Source organism: Nomascus leucogenys, chromosome 2, assembly GCF_006542625.1.
Source record: "Nomascus leucogenys isolate Asia chromosome 2, Asia_NLE_v1, whole genome shotgun sequence".
In the NCBI taxonomy this organism is placed as follows: domain Eukaryota; kingdom Metazoa; phylum Chordata; class Mammalia; order Primates; family Hylobatidae; genus Nomascus; species Nomascus leucogenys.
The window spans coordinates 141,166,530-141,185,393 of NC_044382.1; the positions used below are offsets into that span (position 1 = coordinate 141,166,530).

General features: G+C 55.5%; 2 protein-coding genes across 6 annotated transcripts in view; one reads left to right on the forward strand and one right to left on the reverse strand.

Annotated features, from left to right (window-relative positions):
* Positions 1 to 11,638, forward strand: part of ZNRF1 (zinc and ring finger 1) — a 112,522-nt gene extending 100,884 nt beyond the window's left edge. Inside the window, exons 3-5 of one of the 4 annotated variants that reach the window (XM_030818893.1) lie at positions 5,697 to 5,802; positions 7,404 to 7,493; positions 8,654 to 11,638. In XM_030818893.1, the coding sequence (XP_030674753.1) occupies positions 5,697 to 5,802; positions 7,404 to 7,461 (164 nt within the window). In that variant the 3' untranslated portion in view covers positions 7,462 to 7,493; positions 8,654 to 11,638. Of the gene's footprint in view, positions 1 to 5,696; positions 5,803 to 7,403; positions 7,494 to 8,343 lie in introns of all 4 variants that reach the window. The other 3 variants (XM_030818907.1, XM_030818914.1, XM_030818901.1) reach the window with 3 other exon arrangements.
* LDHD (lactate dehydrogenase D) lies at positions 9,506 to 17,704 on the reverse strand. 2 transcript variants are annotated; one of them, XM_030818876.1, is made up of 12 exons: positions 17,566 to 17,704; positions 16,486 to 16,598; positions 16,138 to 16,279; positions 15,767 to 15,908; positions 15,466 to 15,625; positions 14,912 to 15,111; positions 14,688 to 14,816; positions 14,481 to 14,608; positions 13,761 to 13,851; positions 13,529 to 13,640; positions 11,081 to 13,448; positions 9,506 to 9,780 (listed from the first exon to the last, which is right to left on the reverse strand). In XM_030818876.1, exons 1-11 carry the CDS (start codon positions 17,635 to 17,637, stop codon positions 13,283 to 13,285), a joined length of 1,455 nt encoding a protein of 484 aa, XP_030674736.1. In that variant the 5' UTR covers positions 17,638 to 17,704; the 3' UTR covers positions 9,506 to 9,780; positions 11,081 to 13,282. The 2 variants fall into 2 exon arrangements, with proteins under 2 accessions (XP_030674736.1, XP_030674745.1); XM_030818885.1 differs by lacking the exon at positions 9,506 to 9,780 and having other exon boundaries at positions 12,788 to 13,448; positions 14,912 to 14,976.
* Positions 17,705 to 18,864: the final 1,160 nt, after the last annotated feature.

Here is an 18,864-nt window from a genome sequence, read left to right on the forward strand (position 1 = left end):
GGTCCCCTGCACACACTTCACAGAAAGGGGGAGATGTAAAGTGCCTGTGAGATGAGTGGTGGATTCCAGCCCCAAGGGAAGACACCCTTATGGCCTGGTCTTTTAAGGAAAAGGGACCAGGTCGCTGGGTGGCAGAAGCGTGGGCTTGGGAGTCATCACCACTTAGCAGTTGCATGAGCTTATCAGGAGATCCCCACAGGGGCTTTAGGAGTCATGGTGTGTGTGTCTGAGGAGTTACCTGCGTATAGCTGGCTCAGAGAAGTAAGGCTCTTTTGCTCCTCCTCCTAGATATCTTTGCTTTGACAAATAGCAGCTGTCAGAAGCACTGTGCCTGGATCCCAGGGAGGGAGCAGAAGATGCCACCGCCTCCCTCCCCCAGCCCATCACAGGCATCATCCCTCCCTCCTGTTTCGGCTCCAGGGCCGTGCCCGCCATTCGGGTTTGGTTCCCTGGTCTGGTTAGAGGGACAAGCACTGACACCATCCCCAGCGAAACCAAACACACTTCCAAGCTCCCCCTTGGGCAGGGACATTGGCTGACTTTGTACAGTGGTGTCAGGAAACTTGGGAGGTGCTTGAGAGGTAGCAAGAAAAGGGCAGAACCCAGATGGCAGAAAGTTTGGCTTCGTTCCTGTGTTCTTATCCGGCAGCATTTGTTGAACCCCTTCTCTAGGGGCCTGGAGATACCAGGGGACATGTGAGTCCATCTGCAGCGGAGTCTCAGTTTGTGTGGCCCAGGAGCCTGGGTTTTGTGCTGCGAGGCCCCCGCCATGGCTTTTCTCTGACTGCGGGCAACAGGTTCATGTCAGATGCTTCTGGAAGTCTTGTAGGAACCAGTTGATAGCCAAGCATCAGCTTCAGCCATTTCCACTTCCCTGCTAGGATCTCAGGGACATCTGGAGGCCACTAACTCCCGCAACCCCAGGGGTGGGGACAGGAAGTTGTACTCAGCCCACTCCAACCTGTTGCTGGGTTTGTGTGCCTCCTGCCTTCTGCCGTGGAAGAATGCTGCTCCCTGGGCACTGGGCTCTGTGTGGGCACTGCTAGCTTCCCCATGCTGTCTGAGTCAAAGCCCCTGACTCCTTCCTATTGCCAGGAACCTCCAGGTGGCCTTTTGCAGCCAGTGGCTCTTGGTCCCAGTGAAATGTGCTCCCTGCCATGTGCCAGCCTGGATGGGGTGCCTGCACATTTTAGTTCTTCCCACCAGTGCTGCAGACTCAGGCCAGCTGGTAAAGGCACAACACTGCACTGTGCATAAAACTGCCTTGTGGAGTGGTGAGGAAAGGCTGCCTCTAACCTTCCTGTGCTCAAGTCTGAGTCCTTTATTGCACAGGCCTTCCACCCCAGGACAAGAAGAATCGCCCTCGCGCCCCCTTCCGCTTCCTTTTCCCCTAGTGAGTTTCGGTGCAAAAAGAGAGTCAAGTCCAGTCTTGTTATAAAGCGCCTAAGCCTTATCCTCATACCTGCCTCTCCCTTCCCTGAATCCATCACCACCTGGGGGGCGATGAGGGAGACCACATGTGCCCTCCTGGAGCTAACACAGATGGGGAGAGAACACACCTGGTGTGGGAAGCTTTATGGGACCCAGAGAATTCTAACTAGTCCCTTGGGTTCACAGTTGAGTTACCAATCAGTAGGACAAAATGCAAAGATAAACTACTTAGGAATCAGTAATTGCCGTGTTCCCAGGAAATCCTCCTTAAGTATGGAGGGGAAGGAATCCTTTAGAGGAAACTAAGGGCTGTAGCCCATATGCTCATGTCATAGATGAGGTGTCCAAGACAAAGAGAGTGGGGAATACATGTCCAAGAATGTCTGCAGGACGACTGTGCCCTCACGAAGCTATGCTGTTTTTCCTCCCATCTCTGTTGAAGTTTTTCCCTCTGTTTTATTATGAAAAATGTCAAACACACAGCAAAGTTTTTGTTTTTTTGAGACAGAGTCTCATTCTGTCACCCAGGCTGGAGCGCAGTGGCACAATCTTGGCTCACTGTAATCTCTGCCTCCTGGGTTCAAATGATTCTCCTGCCTCAGCCTCCCAAGTAGCTGGGACTACAGGTGCGTGCCACCATGCCAGGCTAACTTTTGGTTTTTTAGTAGAGACAGACTTTCACCATGTTGGCCAGGCTGGTCTCGAACTCCTGACCTCAGGTGATCCATCTGCCTCAGCCTCCCAGAATGCTGGAATTACAGGCGTGAGCCACTGCACCTGGTGTACCGCAAAGCTGAAAGCGTTGTGTAGAGAACACCCCTATTGCCGTGCGCACTGGCTCACGCCTGTAATCTCAGCACTTTGGAAGGCCGAGGTAGGTGGATCACGAGGTCAAGAGATCAAGACCATCCTGGCCAACATGATGAGATCCCCGTCTCTACTAAAAACACAAAAATTAGCCAGGTGTGGTGGCGTGTACCTGTAGTCCCAGCTACTCAGGAGGCTGAGGCAGGAGAAACTCTTGAGGCGGAGGTTGCAGTGAGCTGAGATCGTGCCACTGCACTCCAGCCTGGCGATAGAGCGAGACTCCATGTCAAAAAAAAAAAAGAGAGAGAGAGAGAACGCCCCTATTACACAGCACACGCACCACCTGGAGTCTGCAGTGTACTAGACCTGTTTATCCATCCACCAACCCATCTTACCTTTCTGATGCATTTCATAGTAAAATGCAAACACCAGTATACTTCCCTATCAGAAATACATAAAAGGATTTTTCTCAAAGTCCTCCTTTCCTCTACCACTATGAAAGTGTGTGCATCCTTTCAGACTTTGCTCTGTGCCTGCACACGCATTTGAATATGTATGGTAGCTGGCGCATTCAGGCAGGGGGATCACGCCCATGTGCTCATCCACTACTTGCCATGTTTGGAGTCTGAGCGGACAGACATTCCAGCAGCAGACTCTGTGCCATCTCCCTTCTCAGTTTGTGTCACCCTTTCAGGTGGGTCCTCGGGCTAGCCAGATGTTCCAGACAGAAAATGACCACAAGTTGTCCTGGTGGCCAGGAAGGTGAGAGTGACTTCTCTCGCAACTCATGTGCCTGGGGACTTAAGGATCGAATCGGTTCCATTTTATGCTTTTTCCTTGGGGTTCCTGGTGGGGGGCTTTGAGGAGTGGAAGCCGTAGCCTTCTGGGCCCTGAAGAATCTTCATTTTATGGGCCCCAGGTGTTTGCCTTTCTACCAAAATAATAAGAGAACACAAAGAAACAGCAATGGGAAGGCCTCTTAAGTAGAGGGTCGCAGTCCAGCCCCACAACGCACAGGCCCTCTCATGAGGTGTGTGACTTCCTTGGGGTTCCGGATCCTCATTCGCAAAATGAGAATAACACCGGGTGCCCTGCCCAGCTTGGAAGATGGTGAGGCTCAAAGGAAAACACGCACACGTGTTTGTCATTGGCAGTGTTTGGGACAGTTAAGCTCTTTTAGTGATGGAGAAGGGATCCTGCCACAAGCTCTGCCTTCTTCACAGCTGAGACACTACTCTCCTGATATTTCCCCTGTGGCTTGGAGAACTTCTGGGTTGCCTTTTGTTCACGTCGCCTCTTTTCACCTGCCCTTCAAATATTCATGTCAGCCTGGGTTTGTCTTCTGCCTTCTTTGGATTTTGGTCTGAACTTTCTCCCTGGACTGCCTCTTTATCCCACATCCATGCCTGGCACCCATGTCTCTGTTCCAAACCTCAGCTCTAGGCTTCAGCAGCCTCCTGGAGGTCTCCATCAACTGGCCGGGCCTCCTCCCACCCAACTCAGAATCCATCCCTTCCTTCTCATGCTTTCCTCCTGGGCACCCTCCTTTAGTGCAGGCACCTGCTGTGTGCCCCACTGCCCCCATCGGCACACGCAGGGCTGCTGCGCACTCCTTGTTGTTGGCCCCAGACACCACAGCAGAACACAAGGCTGTTCCCTGTGCCCAGAATCTCCCGTCCCCACCCGAGCTTCATCCATCCTCAACCTTCTCCAAAGCCTTCCCGGATCAACCCCCACCCTGATGAGGTCTCCTTCCCCATACCCTCGGCCCTGGGCCTGCGCGTGAGAAGATGTCCTGGAAGTCCTCACGCTGTGCCTTTTGGTTTCCTTGTTCGGCATCCCTGCTAGTCTGTGAGCTGCTTGAATCCCGAGATCATGGCTATTCACTGTTGCCGACACGCAGAATGTCACAGGACTTAATAAAAACCACTGGGTTCCCCTGGGTGCAAGTAGCTTCCTTCTGTTCCTTCTTTTTGGGATGGTGAGCGGGGTCATTTTTGTTTCTTTCTTTTTAAACACTGAGATGAAATTCACCATAAAATTAACCATTTTTATATGTGCAATTTAATAGCATTTAGGACATTCACAGCCCCCATCTTTATCTGGTTCTAAACACTTCATCACCCCAAAAGAAAACCTCTGGTGTGATTCCACTTACATGAGGTAGCTAAAATACTCAAACTCATAGAAGCAGAAAGTAGACTAGTGGCGGCCAGGGGCTGGGTGGGGGGAAGGGGAGTGGTGGGTTAATGGGTATAACATTTTAGTTATGCACGATGAGTAAGTTCTAGACATCTGCCGTACAACATAGTGCCTACAGTTGACAATACTGTATTGTACACTTGAAGATTTGTTAAGAGGATAGAGCATATGTTAGTCTTACCACAATAAAATAAAGGTTTTAAAAGGGGAAAAACAGGTCGGGCTTGGTGGCTCATGCCTGTAATCCCAGCACTTTGGGAGGCCAAGGTGGGCAGATCACGAGGTCAGGAGTTCGAGACCAGCCCGGCCAACATGGTGAAACCCCGTCTCTACTAAAAATACAAAAACTAGCCAGGCGTGGTGGTGGGCACCTGTAATCCCAGCTATTCAGGAGGCTGAGACAGGAGAATCACTTGAACCCAGGAGGCGGGGGTTGCAGTGAGCTGAGATAGTGCCACTGCACTCCAGTCTGGGCGACTGGTGGGGGTGGAACAAAACTCCCTACCCAGTAAGCAGTCACTCCCCATTTCCCCCTGTCCCCAATCCTGATCTCCTTTCTGTCTCTATGGATGTATCTATTCTGGACATTTCATATAAATGGGTTCATACAATAGGTGGCTTCTTTTACTTTGTGTAATATTGTTGACGTTTATCCATGTTGTAGCGTGTGGTGGTTCTTCCTTTTCTTGGCTGAGTAATATTCTCTCGTGTGGATACATCATCTTTTGTTTATCCGTTGCACAGTTTGTAGACACTGGGTTGTTTCCACCTTTGGGCTGTTTGCTGCTGTGAACCTCCGTGCACAAAGATTTTCTTGGGGACCTGTTTCTTCCTCTCATTCTTGCCTCCTACCACTCTCCCCATTACCATATTTTTCCAAACCAGCCATCAGTGCACCGGCTACGTGTGTGTTTAGGAAAGCATCTGTGGAGGGAAACAGCTTGCCTCATGCTGCCCCTGCTTCCTGTCTAGCCTTCTCCAAGTCTTTTTCATCCGCTGTCACCTAGGCTTTTGGTTAATCACGTGTTGGGATTAATCCCATTTTGTCTTTGGGTAATTAACATGTGATGTCCACACATTATCTCCACGGTGAAAGTCTTAAGGTCAAGGTCCCTCTTGGGGTTCTGTGTCCCCTGCAGAGCCAGGCACAGCTTGGGGCAGCTAAGCAGTCCCCTAGTTCCTAGGCCCTCGCTTGCCCCATGCCACCTGTCCACTGATGACTAACCCTCTTGCACTCTCCCCTGTCCCCCTTGCAGATGATGTGCTGACTAAAGATGCGGGTGAGTGTGTGATCTGCCTGGAGGAGCTGCTGCAGGGGGACACGATAGCCAGGCTGCCCTGCCTGTGCATCTATCACAAAAGGTAGGAGGGGTTGGCAAGGTAGCTCAGTGCACCCCACCTCCCAGAGGGGCAGACCCCCATCTCCAGCCATTCTGTCTCCTTTGGTTATGGGATGACCTCTCCCCGGAACTCTAGCTCCGAGTGGGTAAGGGCAGAGGCCGTCAGACAGGTGTTCACTGTGCCGGCGGGAAGGTGCGAGCATCCCAAGCGCAGGGCAGAGTTGAGTTGCCAGAGGTGTGCTCTGGTTTGAGGGCTCAGGTGGTGGGAGCTGATGGGGAGACCCGTAGAGCCTCACAGGGTGGAGGAGCTTAGGATCCCACCGGGAAGGTTGGTTCTCTGTCTGTCTCCCTGCCTCTTCTTCCTCTACGGGCCCCTCTGCTCGACAGGGGGAGAACATCAATCTGTGCGAGGAAGGCCAGGCGGAGGGTGTACCCACTGCCTTGCACTGGCCGCCTCCCTAGAGGGCCAGGAGGCAGGAAGAGCCATTTCCTGTGGGGCTACAGCAGTGGGCGCAGTTAAAAGTAGCAGGGCCCAGATACGCCCTTGGACTCCAGTGTGAGCCTCGTCCTTGTTTCCAGCTGGAAGGAAGGCACTCTCTTGCCCAAGACAGGACACTGTGCTGCCTGTGGCCAGCACCTGCTGAATCCTCGAGCCCAGAGCTTCTTCCTGACACTCAGGCCTTTCAAAGCCTGACTCTCAGGGCCACTGCTGCACAGGGTGACAACTGGGCATGGCACACAGCGTGGCTGGTGCAGAGGAGGCTCAAGGCTGGCCTGGGAGAGATTCTTGGTCTAGCTCCCAGCACGGAGCCTTGCTTGTGTCCCAGGGAGGCACTAACCAGAACCAGAAAAGGAAATCTTTGGCCCTCGGGGAGAATTATGCAAATTATCTGTCTGGTCCCTGTCTTTGAAAATGCCCAGATGTTGGTTTACAAATCAGGAAGCTGTCTTGGGGCAATCTCTGTTCCCTCTTTGACGCAGAGAGCCTTTCTCTGTAAACACTGGAGACCAGGGCTTCACTGCCTGGCTCCCCTCCCACCTCTTGCAGGAAGGACTAGATGCTGCTGATCAGCTGATCATGGCTGAGCAGGGTAGAGCTTGGGGCTCTCCTAAGAGGTCACCCACTGGGAGGGAGCCTCACGGCTGTTCTTTTGACCCAGGAAGGAGCTCTTTCAGGACCGTGGCACCCAGAGCCGTGGCCCTCCTGCCATGCCATTGTTCCCACTTCCGTGCCCTTGGAGTCTTGGAGACAGCTGACTAGCTGCCCTGAGGGGTCCACCGCTCTCACCTTCTCATTGGTGGCTGCTACCATTCTCTTGGGCTCTGTGCACAGAAAGCTTTGGTCCTTCTGAAGGCCACTCTGCCCCTTCCTGCAGCACCAGATCCCCCTGAGCCGGTAGCCACCACTGCTGCCTCCAGCTGGGCCAAGACTAGTCTTGGTGTTTGCCCTTCTTCCTGCTTCAGAAAGTAGGGATATCTGGGGACATGACTGTGTTTCCCTGGGGTCCTTTCAGAAGAGACTTAGGAAGCTCCTGCTCAGGAATCTGGCCCTTTGAAAGAGCCCCTTCAAAGCAGCCTGGGCAGCAGGTAACGTGGTTTCCCTTGTGGCCCCCTTCCCCCCAGCTGCATAGACTCGTGGTTTGAAGTGAACAGATCTTGTCCGGAACACCCTGCGGACTGACCTGTGGGCTTGCTTGCTGACTCCTCTCAAAGGTGAGCCCGCGTTTGGGGGTGCTCCGGGACAAGGCTTGGGGTCAGATCACTTTGGGGGCCTGCAGTTTAGGGAGCCGGGCTGCCCTTATGCCACTGACAAGAAAGCAGGAGCAGAGGGAAGGAGCACCTTATCAGTGAGCAGTTAGTCATCCAGAAATGATTTTCCCTGGGAAGGGCAAGAGACACAAAGCAACATGGACAGTTACGAAGAACAGGCTCAGAAGAGTTAGGATCAGTTGGGGAAGAGACCAGTACAATCTACATTCCTAAAGAAAGTTCAGGAATATCCCCTGGGAATGTGCACGGGCAGGAAAAGGAGTCTGAGCGCTGGGTTTGTGCCTGGCTTGGCCTCATCCTCGCTCACCTCTGAGTCTCCGCCTCTTCTCTGGTAACGGGGATAATCTCGCTCCCTGTTGCCGTAAGGACATTGCACTTACTAAACAGCCATGGGCGGTGCGTTGTTCCCTGCAAAGTGCTGATCAGCGATCATTTTACCACTGCTTCTTCCAGTGCCGCTTCCAGATGAATCTGAGGCCTCCAGGCCAGACTCGATCCCTCCATCCTACAGCACTGGGTGCTGACTCCACACATCCCCCTGGCTTACCGCTGGGTCTGGCCTCCCCATTTCTCCCCCAGGGGTACCCCGCTTGCTGCCAACCATCCACCCCTGACCCCCATCTCACCTGTCCCTTCCAAGTTCTGGGCTGGCATTTTCCTTTTTCTGGCAAACTAGTAGACAAAACCCCCATAAAAACCAAAAGCCCAACTCCATCTCACAGCCAAAGGTTTCGGGGCCTCTTTTCTTCCCCCCTCCCTTTCTCTCTCTCTTGTTTTTGTTTTCTTTTGTTAGGTTTATTGTATTTATTCCAAGTAAACTCCCAGAACAGCTGATGATGTCAGACAAATCAGGGACATTTGCTCTTTTTACCTCCACCTCAAAAACTGATGACAAGGGGAGAAGAAAGAGCCAGGGGGAGAGTGAGGCAGGGGAGTAGAACCTGCCCAGGCACGTGGCTGCAAATTCCCCGTGTGCTGTTTGGCTTCTGGGGTCCTGTGTAGACGCCCCAGCCCCGCCTGCCCTCTTGGGATGCAGCTGCCCTGGGATGAGCAGCCAGCCCTCGGCCCGACGGAGCACCACTTATTTATTACGGTCCACACAGGGACAGAGAGCCCCTGCTCCAGGGAGGAGGCTCACCGGACCCTGGGGCAGAGCTGAGCTTGGGACACCAGCGGGAACAGGGCACCCCTTCTGCACTGACTTCCAGATCATGGTTCTCCCTTCCTCCCTGAGGACACCAAATTGGATGAGAGCAAGTTTGAGAGAAGAATGAATCAACTGCTATCCTTCCCTCACCCCTCAGCCCAGGAGGGAAAGGGCATTTTCTTTTTCATCTTTGAAAGGCATTGTGGGTCTGTCTTTAAAGTGTTTACAAAAAAAAATTATATAAAAAAAAAGTCTAGTGTCGACTGGTGTTTTCCCTCGTGATGTTTACAGCTTGCTGTTTGCTGCCCAGCCATAACCCACTCAGTGACAGATGAACACAGCTAAGCCCTCGCTGCCAGCCTTCTCAGGGCGGGCGGGCACACAGTCTCTTCCCCTGCCCCAACTGGCCCTCTCCACCACCAACTTCTCTACACTTTGGGTTTTTTTTTTTTTCCTCTTTTTCTGGCTGGTTTTTTGCTCTTTTCTCCCCTTGAGACCCTAGTATCTTGACTTCATTGCCAAAAAACAACCCATTGAGAACTTTCTTCCTACTGATCCCATCTCTTTTCCCTTCTTTCCTCCTGGTTCCGGTCAGTTCAGAGGATTTAACAATCACAAGTGTCCTGCAAAAATGCCTGAACATTATTCTTGGGCCCTCGTGGATTTTTTCCCAGAAAACTTAAACAAAAAAAGACTTACTAAGAAATATGTACAGCTACCCCTGTTTTCAGGCACTATGTTTGGGAACATTTTAGCCATTGATGTTCACACGTGGCATCAGCCCATGCAAGATAGGTTTCTGTATTTATATATTAAAATACAAAAAAAAAAAACTTACAAAATGTTTTAAAAAAATGTTCAAAGCTTGGGAGAAAAGCTTTCTTCATTAGTCAAGGTGTTTTGATATGGTATTAAAATGTCTAATAAAAGATGGCACTGTGTGATTTTATTTTAATGAAGTGTTATACAATGAAGAAATGGGGGCAAGGGCCTGCCCCCCACTCCCTCACCTACCTCCTTAGCATTCCTTCAGGCTGCTACTCGGGGCTCCAGGTGTGTGAATTGGTCCTCAGACAGTCAGGCCTGGGTGGAGGGAGAGTGGCAAGTCAGGCATGCCTCCTACAAGCTTCCTAACCTCTTAAGCATCATGGAACCAGTCAGCCCTCCTCTGTGGAGTCATTGTGCCGGACCTTTGAAAAGATCTGCAGGGGCCAAGATGTTGCAGCCACCAGAGGCTGCAAGGATGTGGGTTCTTCCAGGTGTCGGCCCAGCCCCCCTCCTTCCAGCCTTTGCTCCCCATCCCACGTTCCACTCGCCCTGCCTGTTGTTCAGTTTGCGTCTCAGTGCTGACTCATGGGCATGCTTCATTGAGGCCCAGGAAGAGGCCCTGGTTTGGGGCTGTGCCAGCTCAGAGCCCTTGAACCAGAACCAACTGCTCAGGCTCACAAAAGTTGGCAAAATGCGGGCTGGGCGGGCAGCTCGGGGCAGGGAGCAGCAGTGCAGGCCTGGCCTGTGTCCCCGTGCCCAGCGGGCTCCCGGAGCAGCATTCCAGAGCCTCCTGCAGAGCCGGCGAAGGAAAGCTCTGGAGGGAGACGACTCCACCGCCTCTCTGCTCTGACCCTTCTCAGGCCCGCCTGATGTGCTGGACCATCCCCCTGCTGCCACAGCTCCTGGCTCCGCAGTCACCCTCCATCAAATGCTTCCAGAAGCACCTACTCTGTGCAAGGGCATTCACAACAGGCCAGTGGGCAAACGTGAGCCAGGGCCAGTGGAGAAACACTAAAGAAGACTCGGTGGTTCAGAGCCTGGGCCTCAGCGTGGGACCCGTCTGGGGTGAAGACCTTGGGGCTGTTGTGAGTCAGCGGCAGGAACGTGGGCTCTAGACTGTGCATTCAGGCTCTCCTACTTGGCAGAATGATCCTGGGGAAATGACTTCATCTGAACTTCAGATTTTTCACATGTGAAGCGGGGACAAAACCATGCAGCTCAGAGGTCCCTGTGGGGGCTGGGGGAGCTGCCCTGCAGGTCCTGGCACATGCACAGCAGGCTCCCCATAGCTTTGTCACCACAAAGGGCACTGTTCTATTCACAGCACCTCCTGCTTCTGCCTGGCAACTGTGTCTCCCTGTGCTATATTTAATTCCACCAGCAAAGCTGGCGAGGCAGGGCCCAGCCCTGAAGGAGATCTCCTTGCCTGACCCCTGGACCTGGAAATGGAGGCTTCATGTGCCCACCTTGGCGGCTTAAGCCTGCTGCTTTGGCAGTGCCATGGGTGAGCCCAGCAGCTGTGAGTTGGGTGGGGCAGGGCTGTAGCCCACGCCGGGTGCTATTCCAGGCTCTAGGGGCTGGTGCTCATCCCCACCCCCAGCGACTTCAGTCCTACCTGGCACGCTGCAGCACTCTGCCGGCTGTGGTGTCCTCTCAATTCGGACCCAGGTTGCCTGCTCTTGTTGTGGGGGTGGGACTGGGGCTGTCTGTGCTTCCCAGGTGGAGCTCATGTTTGCGATCCTCTATCCGGACAGCTCTCCAGAATCCTGTGTTGCCCCTGTTCTGCCTTTCTGGGATGGGAGAGAACGTGAGGGAGCCGGCGAGCAGGTTCTACCCTCTCTGCTAAGGGCCTAGCACACTTTGATGAGGTTCCTGGACATGAGACCCTCACAAAGACCAACCATTCCTCCAATAGCCATTTAATGGTACTGAAGTTCATGGGAAAATGTCCTCATTCTTAGAAGATAGATGCTGGATTATATAGGTGAATGCCTTCAAGAAATGTGTAATTTAATTCCAAATGGTTTCCCCCCAAAATACACAAAGCAAATAAGGCCAAAATGTTCATTGTTGAATCTGCAGTGGCTGGTATTTCAGTGAACAGTGTACTCGTTCTTTCAACTTTTCTGTATGTTTGGAATTTTTCTTAATAAAAGATTGTGGGAAATGGTCATTTGCTGAGCGCCTCCTAGTTGCCAGGCACTGGAGGGCGCATCAAAGAAGAGTCCTACCCAGGAGGGAGAGCGCAGCTGCTGCAGGATTCTCGCCTGGAAGGGTGGGTGGCTGGCTGGCTGGCTGGAAGGGGAGGGGCAAGAGGGCTGTCTCAGTGATGAGCACACGTGTGCTAGGGTGGTTTGGGGAGAGGGCTGAGATTTGTCACCAGTCAGCCCTTGGCACGGTCTCTGCTCCCCACCAGGGCAGCACAGGACAGAAACGTTACAGAGGAGTAGCCTCCAGGCTCAGGTTGGTGTAACTGCTGTCGGCCGGAGCCCAGTGTTAGAACGGAGGAGGGGTTCCAAGAACTGCAGTCGGACTGAGGCGTCTCAGCGCAGCTGCCTCTGCCTAAAGCCTAGCAGCCTGCCTGAGCACTGAACAGCTGATGGGAGGAGGAGGAGAGGGGCGGAGGCCAGGGAGGGCATGGGGTGTGACATGCCCCTTTCCAAAAAGGACGGAAGGCTAGAGGGGCAAGGAAGATGAGACAGCACTGCAGGTTCCTGGGACCTGCGGGGGGTGGAGGACTTAGCTTGGCTTCCAGGCTGCCAGGCCTTACCTGACCCTAGGAGGAGGTTTGCCCAGGGCTGAGCGCTGCAGGCCCTGGGCAGAAGAGTCCTGAGCCGCAGATGCCGCGTGGTTTCTGAGCTTCGTGATTTCGGGCGCCCTCCTGTGGGCTTAGGGGGAACAACTGCCAAAGTCTCAAGACAGGGGCTCCAGCACAAGACAGGGGCAGGCCCTCGGGTGGACAGACCTTGAGGGCAAAACAGCTGGTGGTACATCACCCATGAAGAGGTGGGTGCGAAAATAGTTTCATCTCTGTTTCTAAAGACGTGGCAGCTGCTGAGGAACACATTGTGTTCAGAGGCCCGGTTCAGGCCCAGTTGGGGAGCCCATCCTAAGTGACATGTGCCGTGGGCAGGTCCTCAGGTCTGAGGTGGAGTAGCTGGGACAGGGACCTGAGTTCCTTCCCGAACCCTGAGCACCACCCTCCTCCCCAGGCTATAAGAAGTCAGAGGACAGCCCCAAAACGAAGGGCTCGCTGGCCAAAGGACAGAGACCCTGGAGGGGGAGGGGAGGAAGTGCTGCCTGCTGACTTCCAGGTAGCTGCAGGTGGGTTTCAGGTTTATTACAGATTTATTGGGGGAGGCCCCAAGGAGAAGACCTATCATCATGGCACGGGAGCTCACGTTCCATACCAGGAAAGGAGTGTTCCTGTCACCAGGTGAAAGGGGAAGGGTCCTGGGACCCCAGCAGTGGGAGGCCTCAGGGGAGGGGTGTCATCAGAGTCTTGAGTGGACCCAGACGGTCTCTTCCAGCCAGGACAGGATGCGTAGGAGCAGAGAGGAAGCAGCTTTGCTGGGAACCACCCTGGGTCATTTACTGAACCAAAGGCTCCTGGGGCCAGCCAGAGGGCCGGTGGGGCGGGTAACATGGTGCTCAGGCTTCTCTCTGGGTCCTCTGGCCTTGGGCCCAGATACAGTGGGCTCGCTGGCAGGAAGACTGCCTCAGCGTCTATTCCCTTGCAGGGACCGTGGCATGAAGAAAAGTTCCAGAACAGGGGCTCCGTTGTCAGGGAACTTGTGGGCTAAGTGCTCAGAGCCCCTCACAGCACTTTGCCCGGGTTCATGAGGCCTTGGGGGTCTAGCACGGCCTTGAGCTGCCGCATGGTCTCCACGCCCACGGCGCCCACCTCCTCCCGCAGCAGCTGCCGCTTGCCCATTCCGATGCCATGCTCCCCCGTGCACGTTCCGTGGAGGGCCAGTGCCCGCCTGGGGGCAGGAAGGAGACATCCTCAGGGGGCTCCCTTTCCTCTGCCCTCAGCTCTTCCCCTCCCTGGCTTTGCTCCTACCTGCCCAGCTGTTCTGCAAAAGCCTTGACCCTGCCCAGTTCCTCGGCGTCATCAGGGTTGACCAGCAGGATGCAGTGGAAGTTGCCATCACCCACATGCCCGACAATGCTTCCTGGGGGCCCAGAGGACAGAACTATTCTCCAGCCCAGCCCTCCTCTTGCCTCCTGCTGCCCCAGGCTCTGATCAGCCCTGACACCTCCCCACCTCTCCCCAGCAGCAGGGTGGGCAGAACCTGTGAGTCCTGAGGCATTCAGATCCTCCTTGGTCTGCACCACGATCTCCGACAGCCGGGAGATGGGGACACACACGTCTGTGGAGTAGCCCTGGTCAGAGGGAAGCCTGCGAGTTACCCCTGCCTGCCTGGGGGTACGGGGTCACCATGGTCAAGGCTGAGGATGGGTCGGGGGCACTGGGCTTCAGCTCTTGGCCTCACACAAGGAAATAATCCTGCTCTTCTCTAGGCCTCAGCCCTCACCTCCCCCCCAACACAACACAGGAGACGGATGGCCCAGGTGTGCTTGCCACACCTCCCGGCAGAGGCTCTTCCCACTCCCCTGTGGCTCCCACCCCCAAGCCCCAGGCTGCTGAGCCTTTGCACAGCTGCCTGGAGCCCAGACTCCCCTTCCCCAGGTTAGGCTAACATCCCCCTCTCTATCATGTCTTCCTCCGGGAAGCCTTCCGTTTACAACTCCCAAGAGCACCGCACCATTCCCACGACCTGGCTCACAGGAAGGGCTTTTGAGGGCTTAGCAGACAACCGTGCTTTCCCTGTAGACAGTATCTGAACAGCTGGGTGGGGCGGTCTGTTAGCCCCTGGTTCTAGCACCTGCTCAGCCAGGCCCAGCCCCCTTGTTGAGGCTTGGCCTGCTGCTCTGTGCAGTAGAGTGGTGAGTTGAGGAAAGGGGTTGTGGGCTGAGCTGTGGGCCCCATCTGCACTCCAGCCCCAGCTCACCTTGCATCCTGGCCGCATGGCCAGGGCTGCGTACCAGGCATTGTGCCGTGCCGTCCAAAGCCGGCTGCGCTCCTCGGCCTCCTTGGCCCAGGAGAAGTCAGAGGCTCCGTTCTGCTGGACTATCTCCTCTGCAGTTGGGGAAGGGGGGCTGACACCGAGGCGCCGCTGAGGCAGCCCACCCTGCTGCCCCACTCCACCCCAGCATACCTGTGCGCTGCAGCTGCTCCTCCAGTGCCTGCTGGGAGCCATGGAACTCCAGGAAGAGTGTGGGTGCCACTAAGCAATTCAGCTTGCTGTACCTGTTGCAGGCATCCATCATGACTTCATCCAGGAACTCTGGATCCAGGGAGACGGCAGGCCAGGTGAGGCCTGGCCTTCCCGGGGGGCCTCTTCCAGGGAGCCCACCCTGACTGCCCCCGTCCTCAGCTCACCAATGCGGGCAACGGGCACTGCAGCCTGGAGGATGTGTACAGTGCTGTCCACAGCAGCCTGGACACTGGGGAACGCACACGTGGCGGCCACTGTGGCCTCAGGGGCAGGGTGCAGGCGCAGGGTGGTGGCTGTGATGAGGCCCAGCGTCCCCTCGGAGCCCACGAAGAGCCCCGTGAGGTTGTAGCCGGCTGCACTCTTCCTATGTCCCAGGGACACACAAGGTGAGTACCAGGCTGTGTGATGAGGGATTTATGGCCAGAAGCCCAAGCTGGAACCCAGGACACCGACCCCAGGCACTGAGGTCTGGGCTGGCCTCCCTCGGGCCCAGATTCCCTGGCCCAGTGCTTTCTGCTCCACAAAGCAAATCGGTCTCAGGTAGGGAGAGCAAACCCTGCTCCCATCCACTTTGGCCCAGCTGACAGGGCTTCAGAGCCTGAGGAAGCCTAGCCTGCCAAACCAGGAGGCCGGCAGGAGGTGCCTTTCACAGCCTGGTCTCTGCAGGGCAGCCCCCCAGCACTGTTCAGGGCCCGGGCCCCCCGCAGAGGGCGCTCACCGGAAATGCCGGCCTCGGCCCGCGGTGTGCAGCAGCCGCCCGTCGGGCAGCACCACCTCCAGGTTGAGCACGTTGTCCCGCATGGTGCCGTAGCGGACCGCGTTGGTGCCCGACGCCCCGGTGGCCGCCATGCCACAGAGAGAGGCGTCCGCGCCTGGGTCTGGAGGGCGGCGTACAGAAGGTAGCCTCAGGGACGGGAGGTCCTTTCCCTCGGGCTGGGGGAGGAAGGTCCCCTGAACCCCAGACACAGCCCTGCTCCCAAGGTGCCCTCAGGCTCCCAGGAAAGGTTCGCGAGTCCTACCCACGGGGAACCAGAGGCCGCTGTCCCGCAGGTGGGCGTTGAGGGCTTTGCGGGTGACGCCTGGCTCCACCACCACAGAGAAGTCCTCCTGGTTCAGCTCCAGGATTCGGTCCATATGCGTCAGGTTAACGCAGACGCCGCCCTGGTTGGGGCAGGTGCTAAGACCACTGCAGACCTGGGTCTCTGACCTGGCCACGTCCCCGGGCCACACCCCGCTGGTGTCCCCCCAGCAGCCAGACCAGACCCCTAGAGGCAGGCAGCCCACGGGCGGGAGCAGACCCAAGGTGCCGTGTGTGGCGGGGGAGGCAGCCACAGGTGTGCCAAGGTGTGCTGGGACCATCCCCGGGGCGGGCGGGGGAGCCCCACTGTACCTGCACAGCACAGACGCCACCCTCAAGCCCGGTGCCGGTGCCGAATGGGATGATGGGCACACCTTGGCGGTAGCACAGGGCTGCCAGCCGGCTGACCTGCTCCACGTTCTGGGGCCACACCACAGCATCAGGAGGTTCGCACCTAGAACCAGACCCTCAGCGATTCAGCGGGGCGTGGCACCCTCTGGTCCCAAGGTGTTGCAGGGCCTGAGGCTACAGCGAGCGAGGGGCAGAGAACATGCCAGAGCACCCCAAAACAGATGAGTGAGGAGGAAGGCAACCCAGGACCCTCGCTCTCAGCTAGGGTTGAATCCAGAAGACGGGAGGGGCCCGCGAACCCTCCCATACCTGTGCACCGACTCATCGCGCCCGTGCTGCTCTCGCACCACCGCGGCAGTGGACACGTGGGAGCCGCCCACCACGGCCTTCAGAGCCTCTACGAAGTCCCTGCAGAGCTCGCCCTGCAGGGGAGAAACACACTGCCAGGGTCCCCTGAAAGACACATGGGGCCACAGCGCTGCCCCAGTGTCAGAGGGGAGGGCTGGGGGCTGGAGTGAGCCTCGCCTGCGTCCGCCCCGCTGACAACATCCTTGCCAGGTGGGCCCACTTTAAACAAACCCACCATCCAGAAATGCCTCATTTCCAAACAGCCATTGGGGTCAAAGTTTCCCCTCAGAAAAAAACGCCACCAGAATTGTTTTAATGTTTTCTTTTTTAATAAAAACAGGGTCTTACTATGTTGCCCAGGATGGTTTCAAACTCCTGGGCTCAAGCGATCCACCTGCCTCGGCCTCCCAAAGTGCTGGGGTTACAGGCGTGAGCCACGGCGCCCAGCCATCCAAATAAAAAACTAGAATTCACTCTCCAAAAAGGCTATCAGCAGGGTTCCTTCAGCAGCCAGCCCAGCCTGAGTGAACTGAAAAGGTCCCTCACTTCCTCCTTTCTCCAGGGCCAACCAAGCACCACCCCAGCCACAGGGAACTTAGAGCTTGATAAGGGAATTACAGGGAGGAAAAGCTTCCACTGCCCCCTCCCCACTCTACCTTGCCTGGGGCTTCTGGAGCCCTTCGTGCGGGCGGGGCGGGGGATGTGTTTCTTCCCATTTTACAGATGAGAAATGGAGGCCAAGTTAAGGATAGAGCCTGGCCTGGAACCCAGGTCCTTTCCTCCAGGGCCTTCTTCCACAGGTGTGTTTTATTCCAGGCGCATCCATTTGACTCCCCCCAGCCCCACTCATGGTAGCAGTGGGAACTCAGCTGATCTCACTCTACACCCACACTTGCCACAGGGTAAGCCCAGTGCCCTTTTGCCCAAGGTCAGGTCACTTGGTGCTGGGGCGTCACAGAGTCCAGGAAACTTGGGATCAGTACCCCCTGCTCCCCACTCCCCACCTCATCCCTCCAGGGGACTTCTCTTCCCTCCCAGTACCTTTGCCTTCTGGGAGCAGTAGCCCCTCCAGGGGAACAGCCTCCAGGTTGCAGACCTGAGCAGTCGGGCCATAGCCAGGCACCAGCCAGAGGGTGTGAGCACTGGGTGGCAGGGTGACCAGTCAGCTACTGTGGCAGCAGCTGCTGCTGCTGTCAGCCCATTGGCTAGGCCAGGGGTGGGGCCTGCTTAAGGTGGCATGGGCTTTAAGGTGGCCCTTGAAGATCTTGCAGACATTTTCGTGGGCTCCAGGGACGGCACTTCTAAAGGAGAGGCGAGGTTCACTGGACGTTTTGGAAAACTGTAAGACAAAAATAAAATTCTAAGCCTCCCAACCGACTGAATGGACCTTCCTCTCAGCCAAGGGCATTCCAAAGTAAACCCGAAAAAAAAATTTTTTTTTTTTTTTTTGAGACGGAGTCTCGCTCTGTCGCCCAGGCTGGAGTGCAGTGGCACAATCTCGGCTCACTGCAAGCTCCGCCTCCCGGGTTCACGCCATTCTCCTGCCTCAGCCTCTCCGAGTAGCTGGGACTACAGGCGCCCGCCACCACGCCCGGCTAATTTTTTTGTATTTTTAGTAGAGACGGGGTTTCACCGTGGTCTCGATCTCCTGACCTCGTGATCTGCCCGCCTCAGCCTCCCAAAGTGCTGGAATTACAAGTGTAAGCCACCGAGCCCGACCGTGAAAAATTAATTTAGGCTGTGATGGGAAGGGGTTTAGGACATGCCTGATTATCCCCCTCCTCCCTTTAGAATTCAGACACAACTGACTAGCATTAACATTAAAACAGAGATCTTAAGGCATTCTGATCTTAAGACGCAAAACAGACTGTTTGTAGCCATAAGATACCATATTCCAACCTGACTCTAGCATCACCTGACAGCAGGCCCTGAAAGAAATCGATGTATTTTACCCCCAAAATATATTCCTTTGATATTTTTTTAAATAGCTCCAAAAAGCTGTCTTTTGTGGGGAAAATCTAGAGTCTGTAGAGAATCCCCTCCCCTTTCCAAGTTTTTTTTTTTTTTTGAGACGGAGTCACTCTCTGGCCCAGGCTGGAGGGCAGTAGCGTGCTGCAACCTCCACCCCCTGGGTTCAAGCGATTCTCTTGCCTCAGCCTCCCAAGTAGCTGGGATTACAGGTGCCTGCCACTGTGCCCGATAATTTTTCTATTTTTAGTAGAGACAGGGTTTCACCATCTTGGCCAGGCTGGTCTTGAACTCCTGACCTCATGATCCACCTGCCTTGGCCTCCCAAAGTGCTGGGATTACAGGCATGAGCCATCGCGCTCAGCCTCTTTC

Excerpts from the sequence above, each read along its gene's own strand:
- LDHD (XM_030818876.1), bottom strand. The coding sequence starts at position 17,637 with ATGGCCCGACTGCTCAGGTCTGCAACCTGGAGGCTGTTCCCCTGGAGG. Across the intron at positions 16,599-17,565 it reads ACTGCTCCCAGAAGGCAAAG|GGCGAGCTCTGCAGGGACTT; the intron begins GTACTGGGAGGG and ends TCTCCCCTGCAG. Across the intron at positions 15,626-15,766 it reads CGGCCTCTGGTTCCCCGTGG|ACCCAGGCGCGGACGCCTCT; the intron begins GTAGGACTCGCG and ends GCCGCCCTCCAG.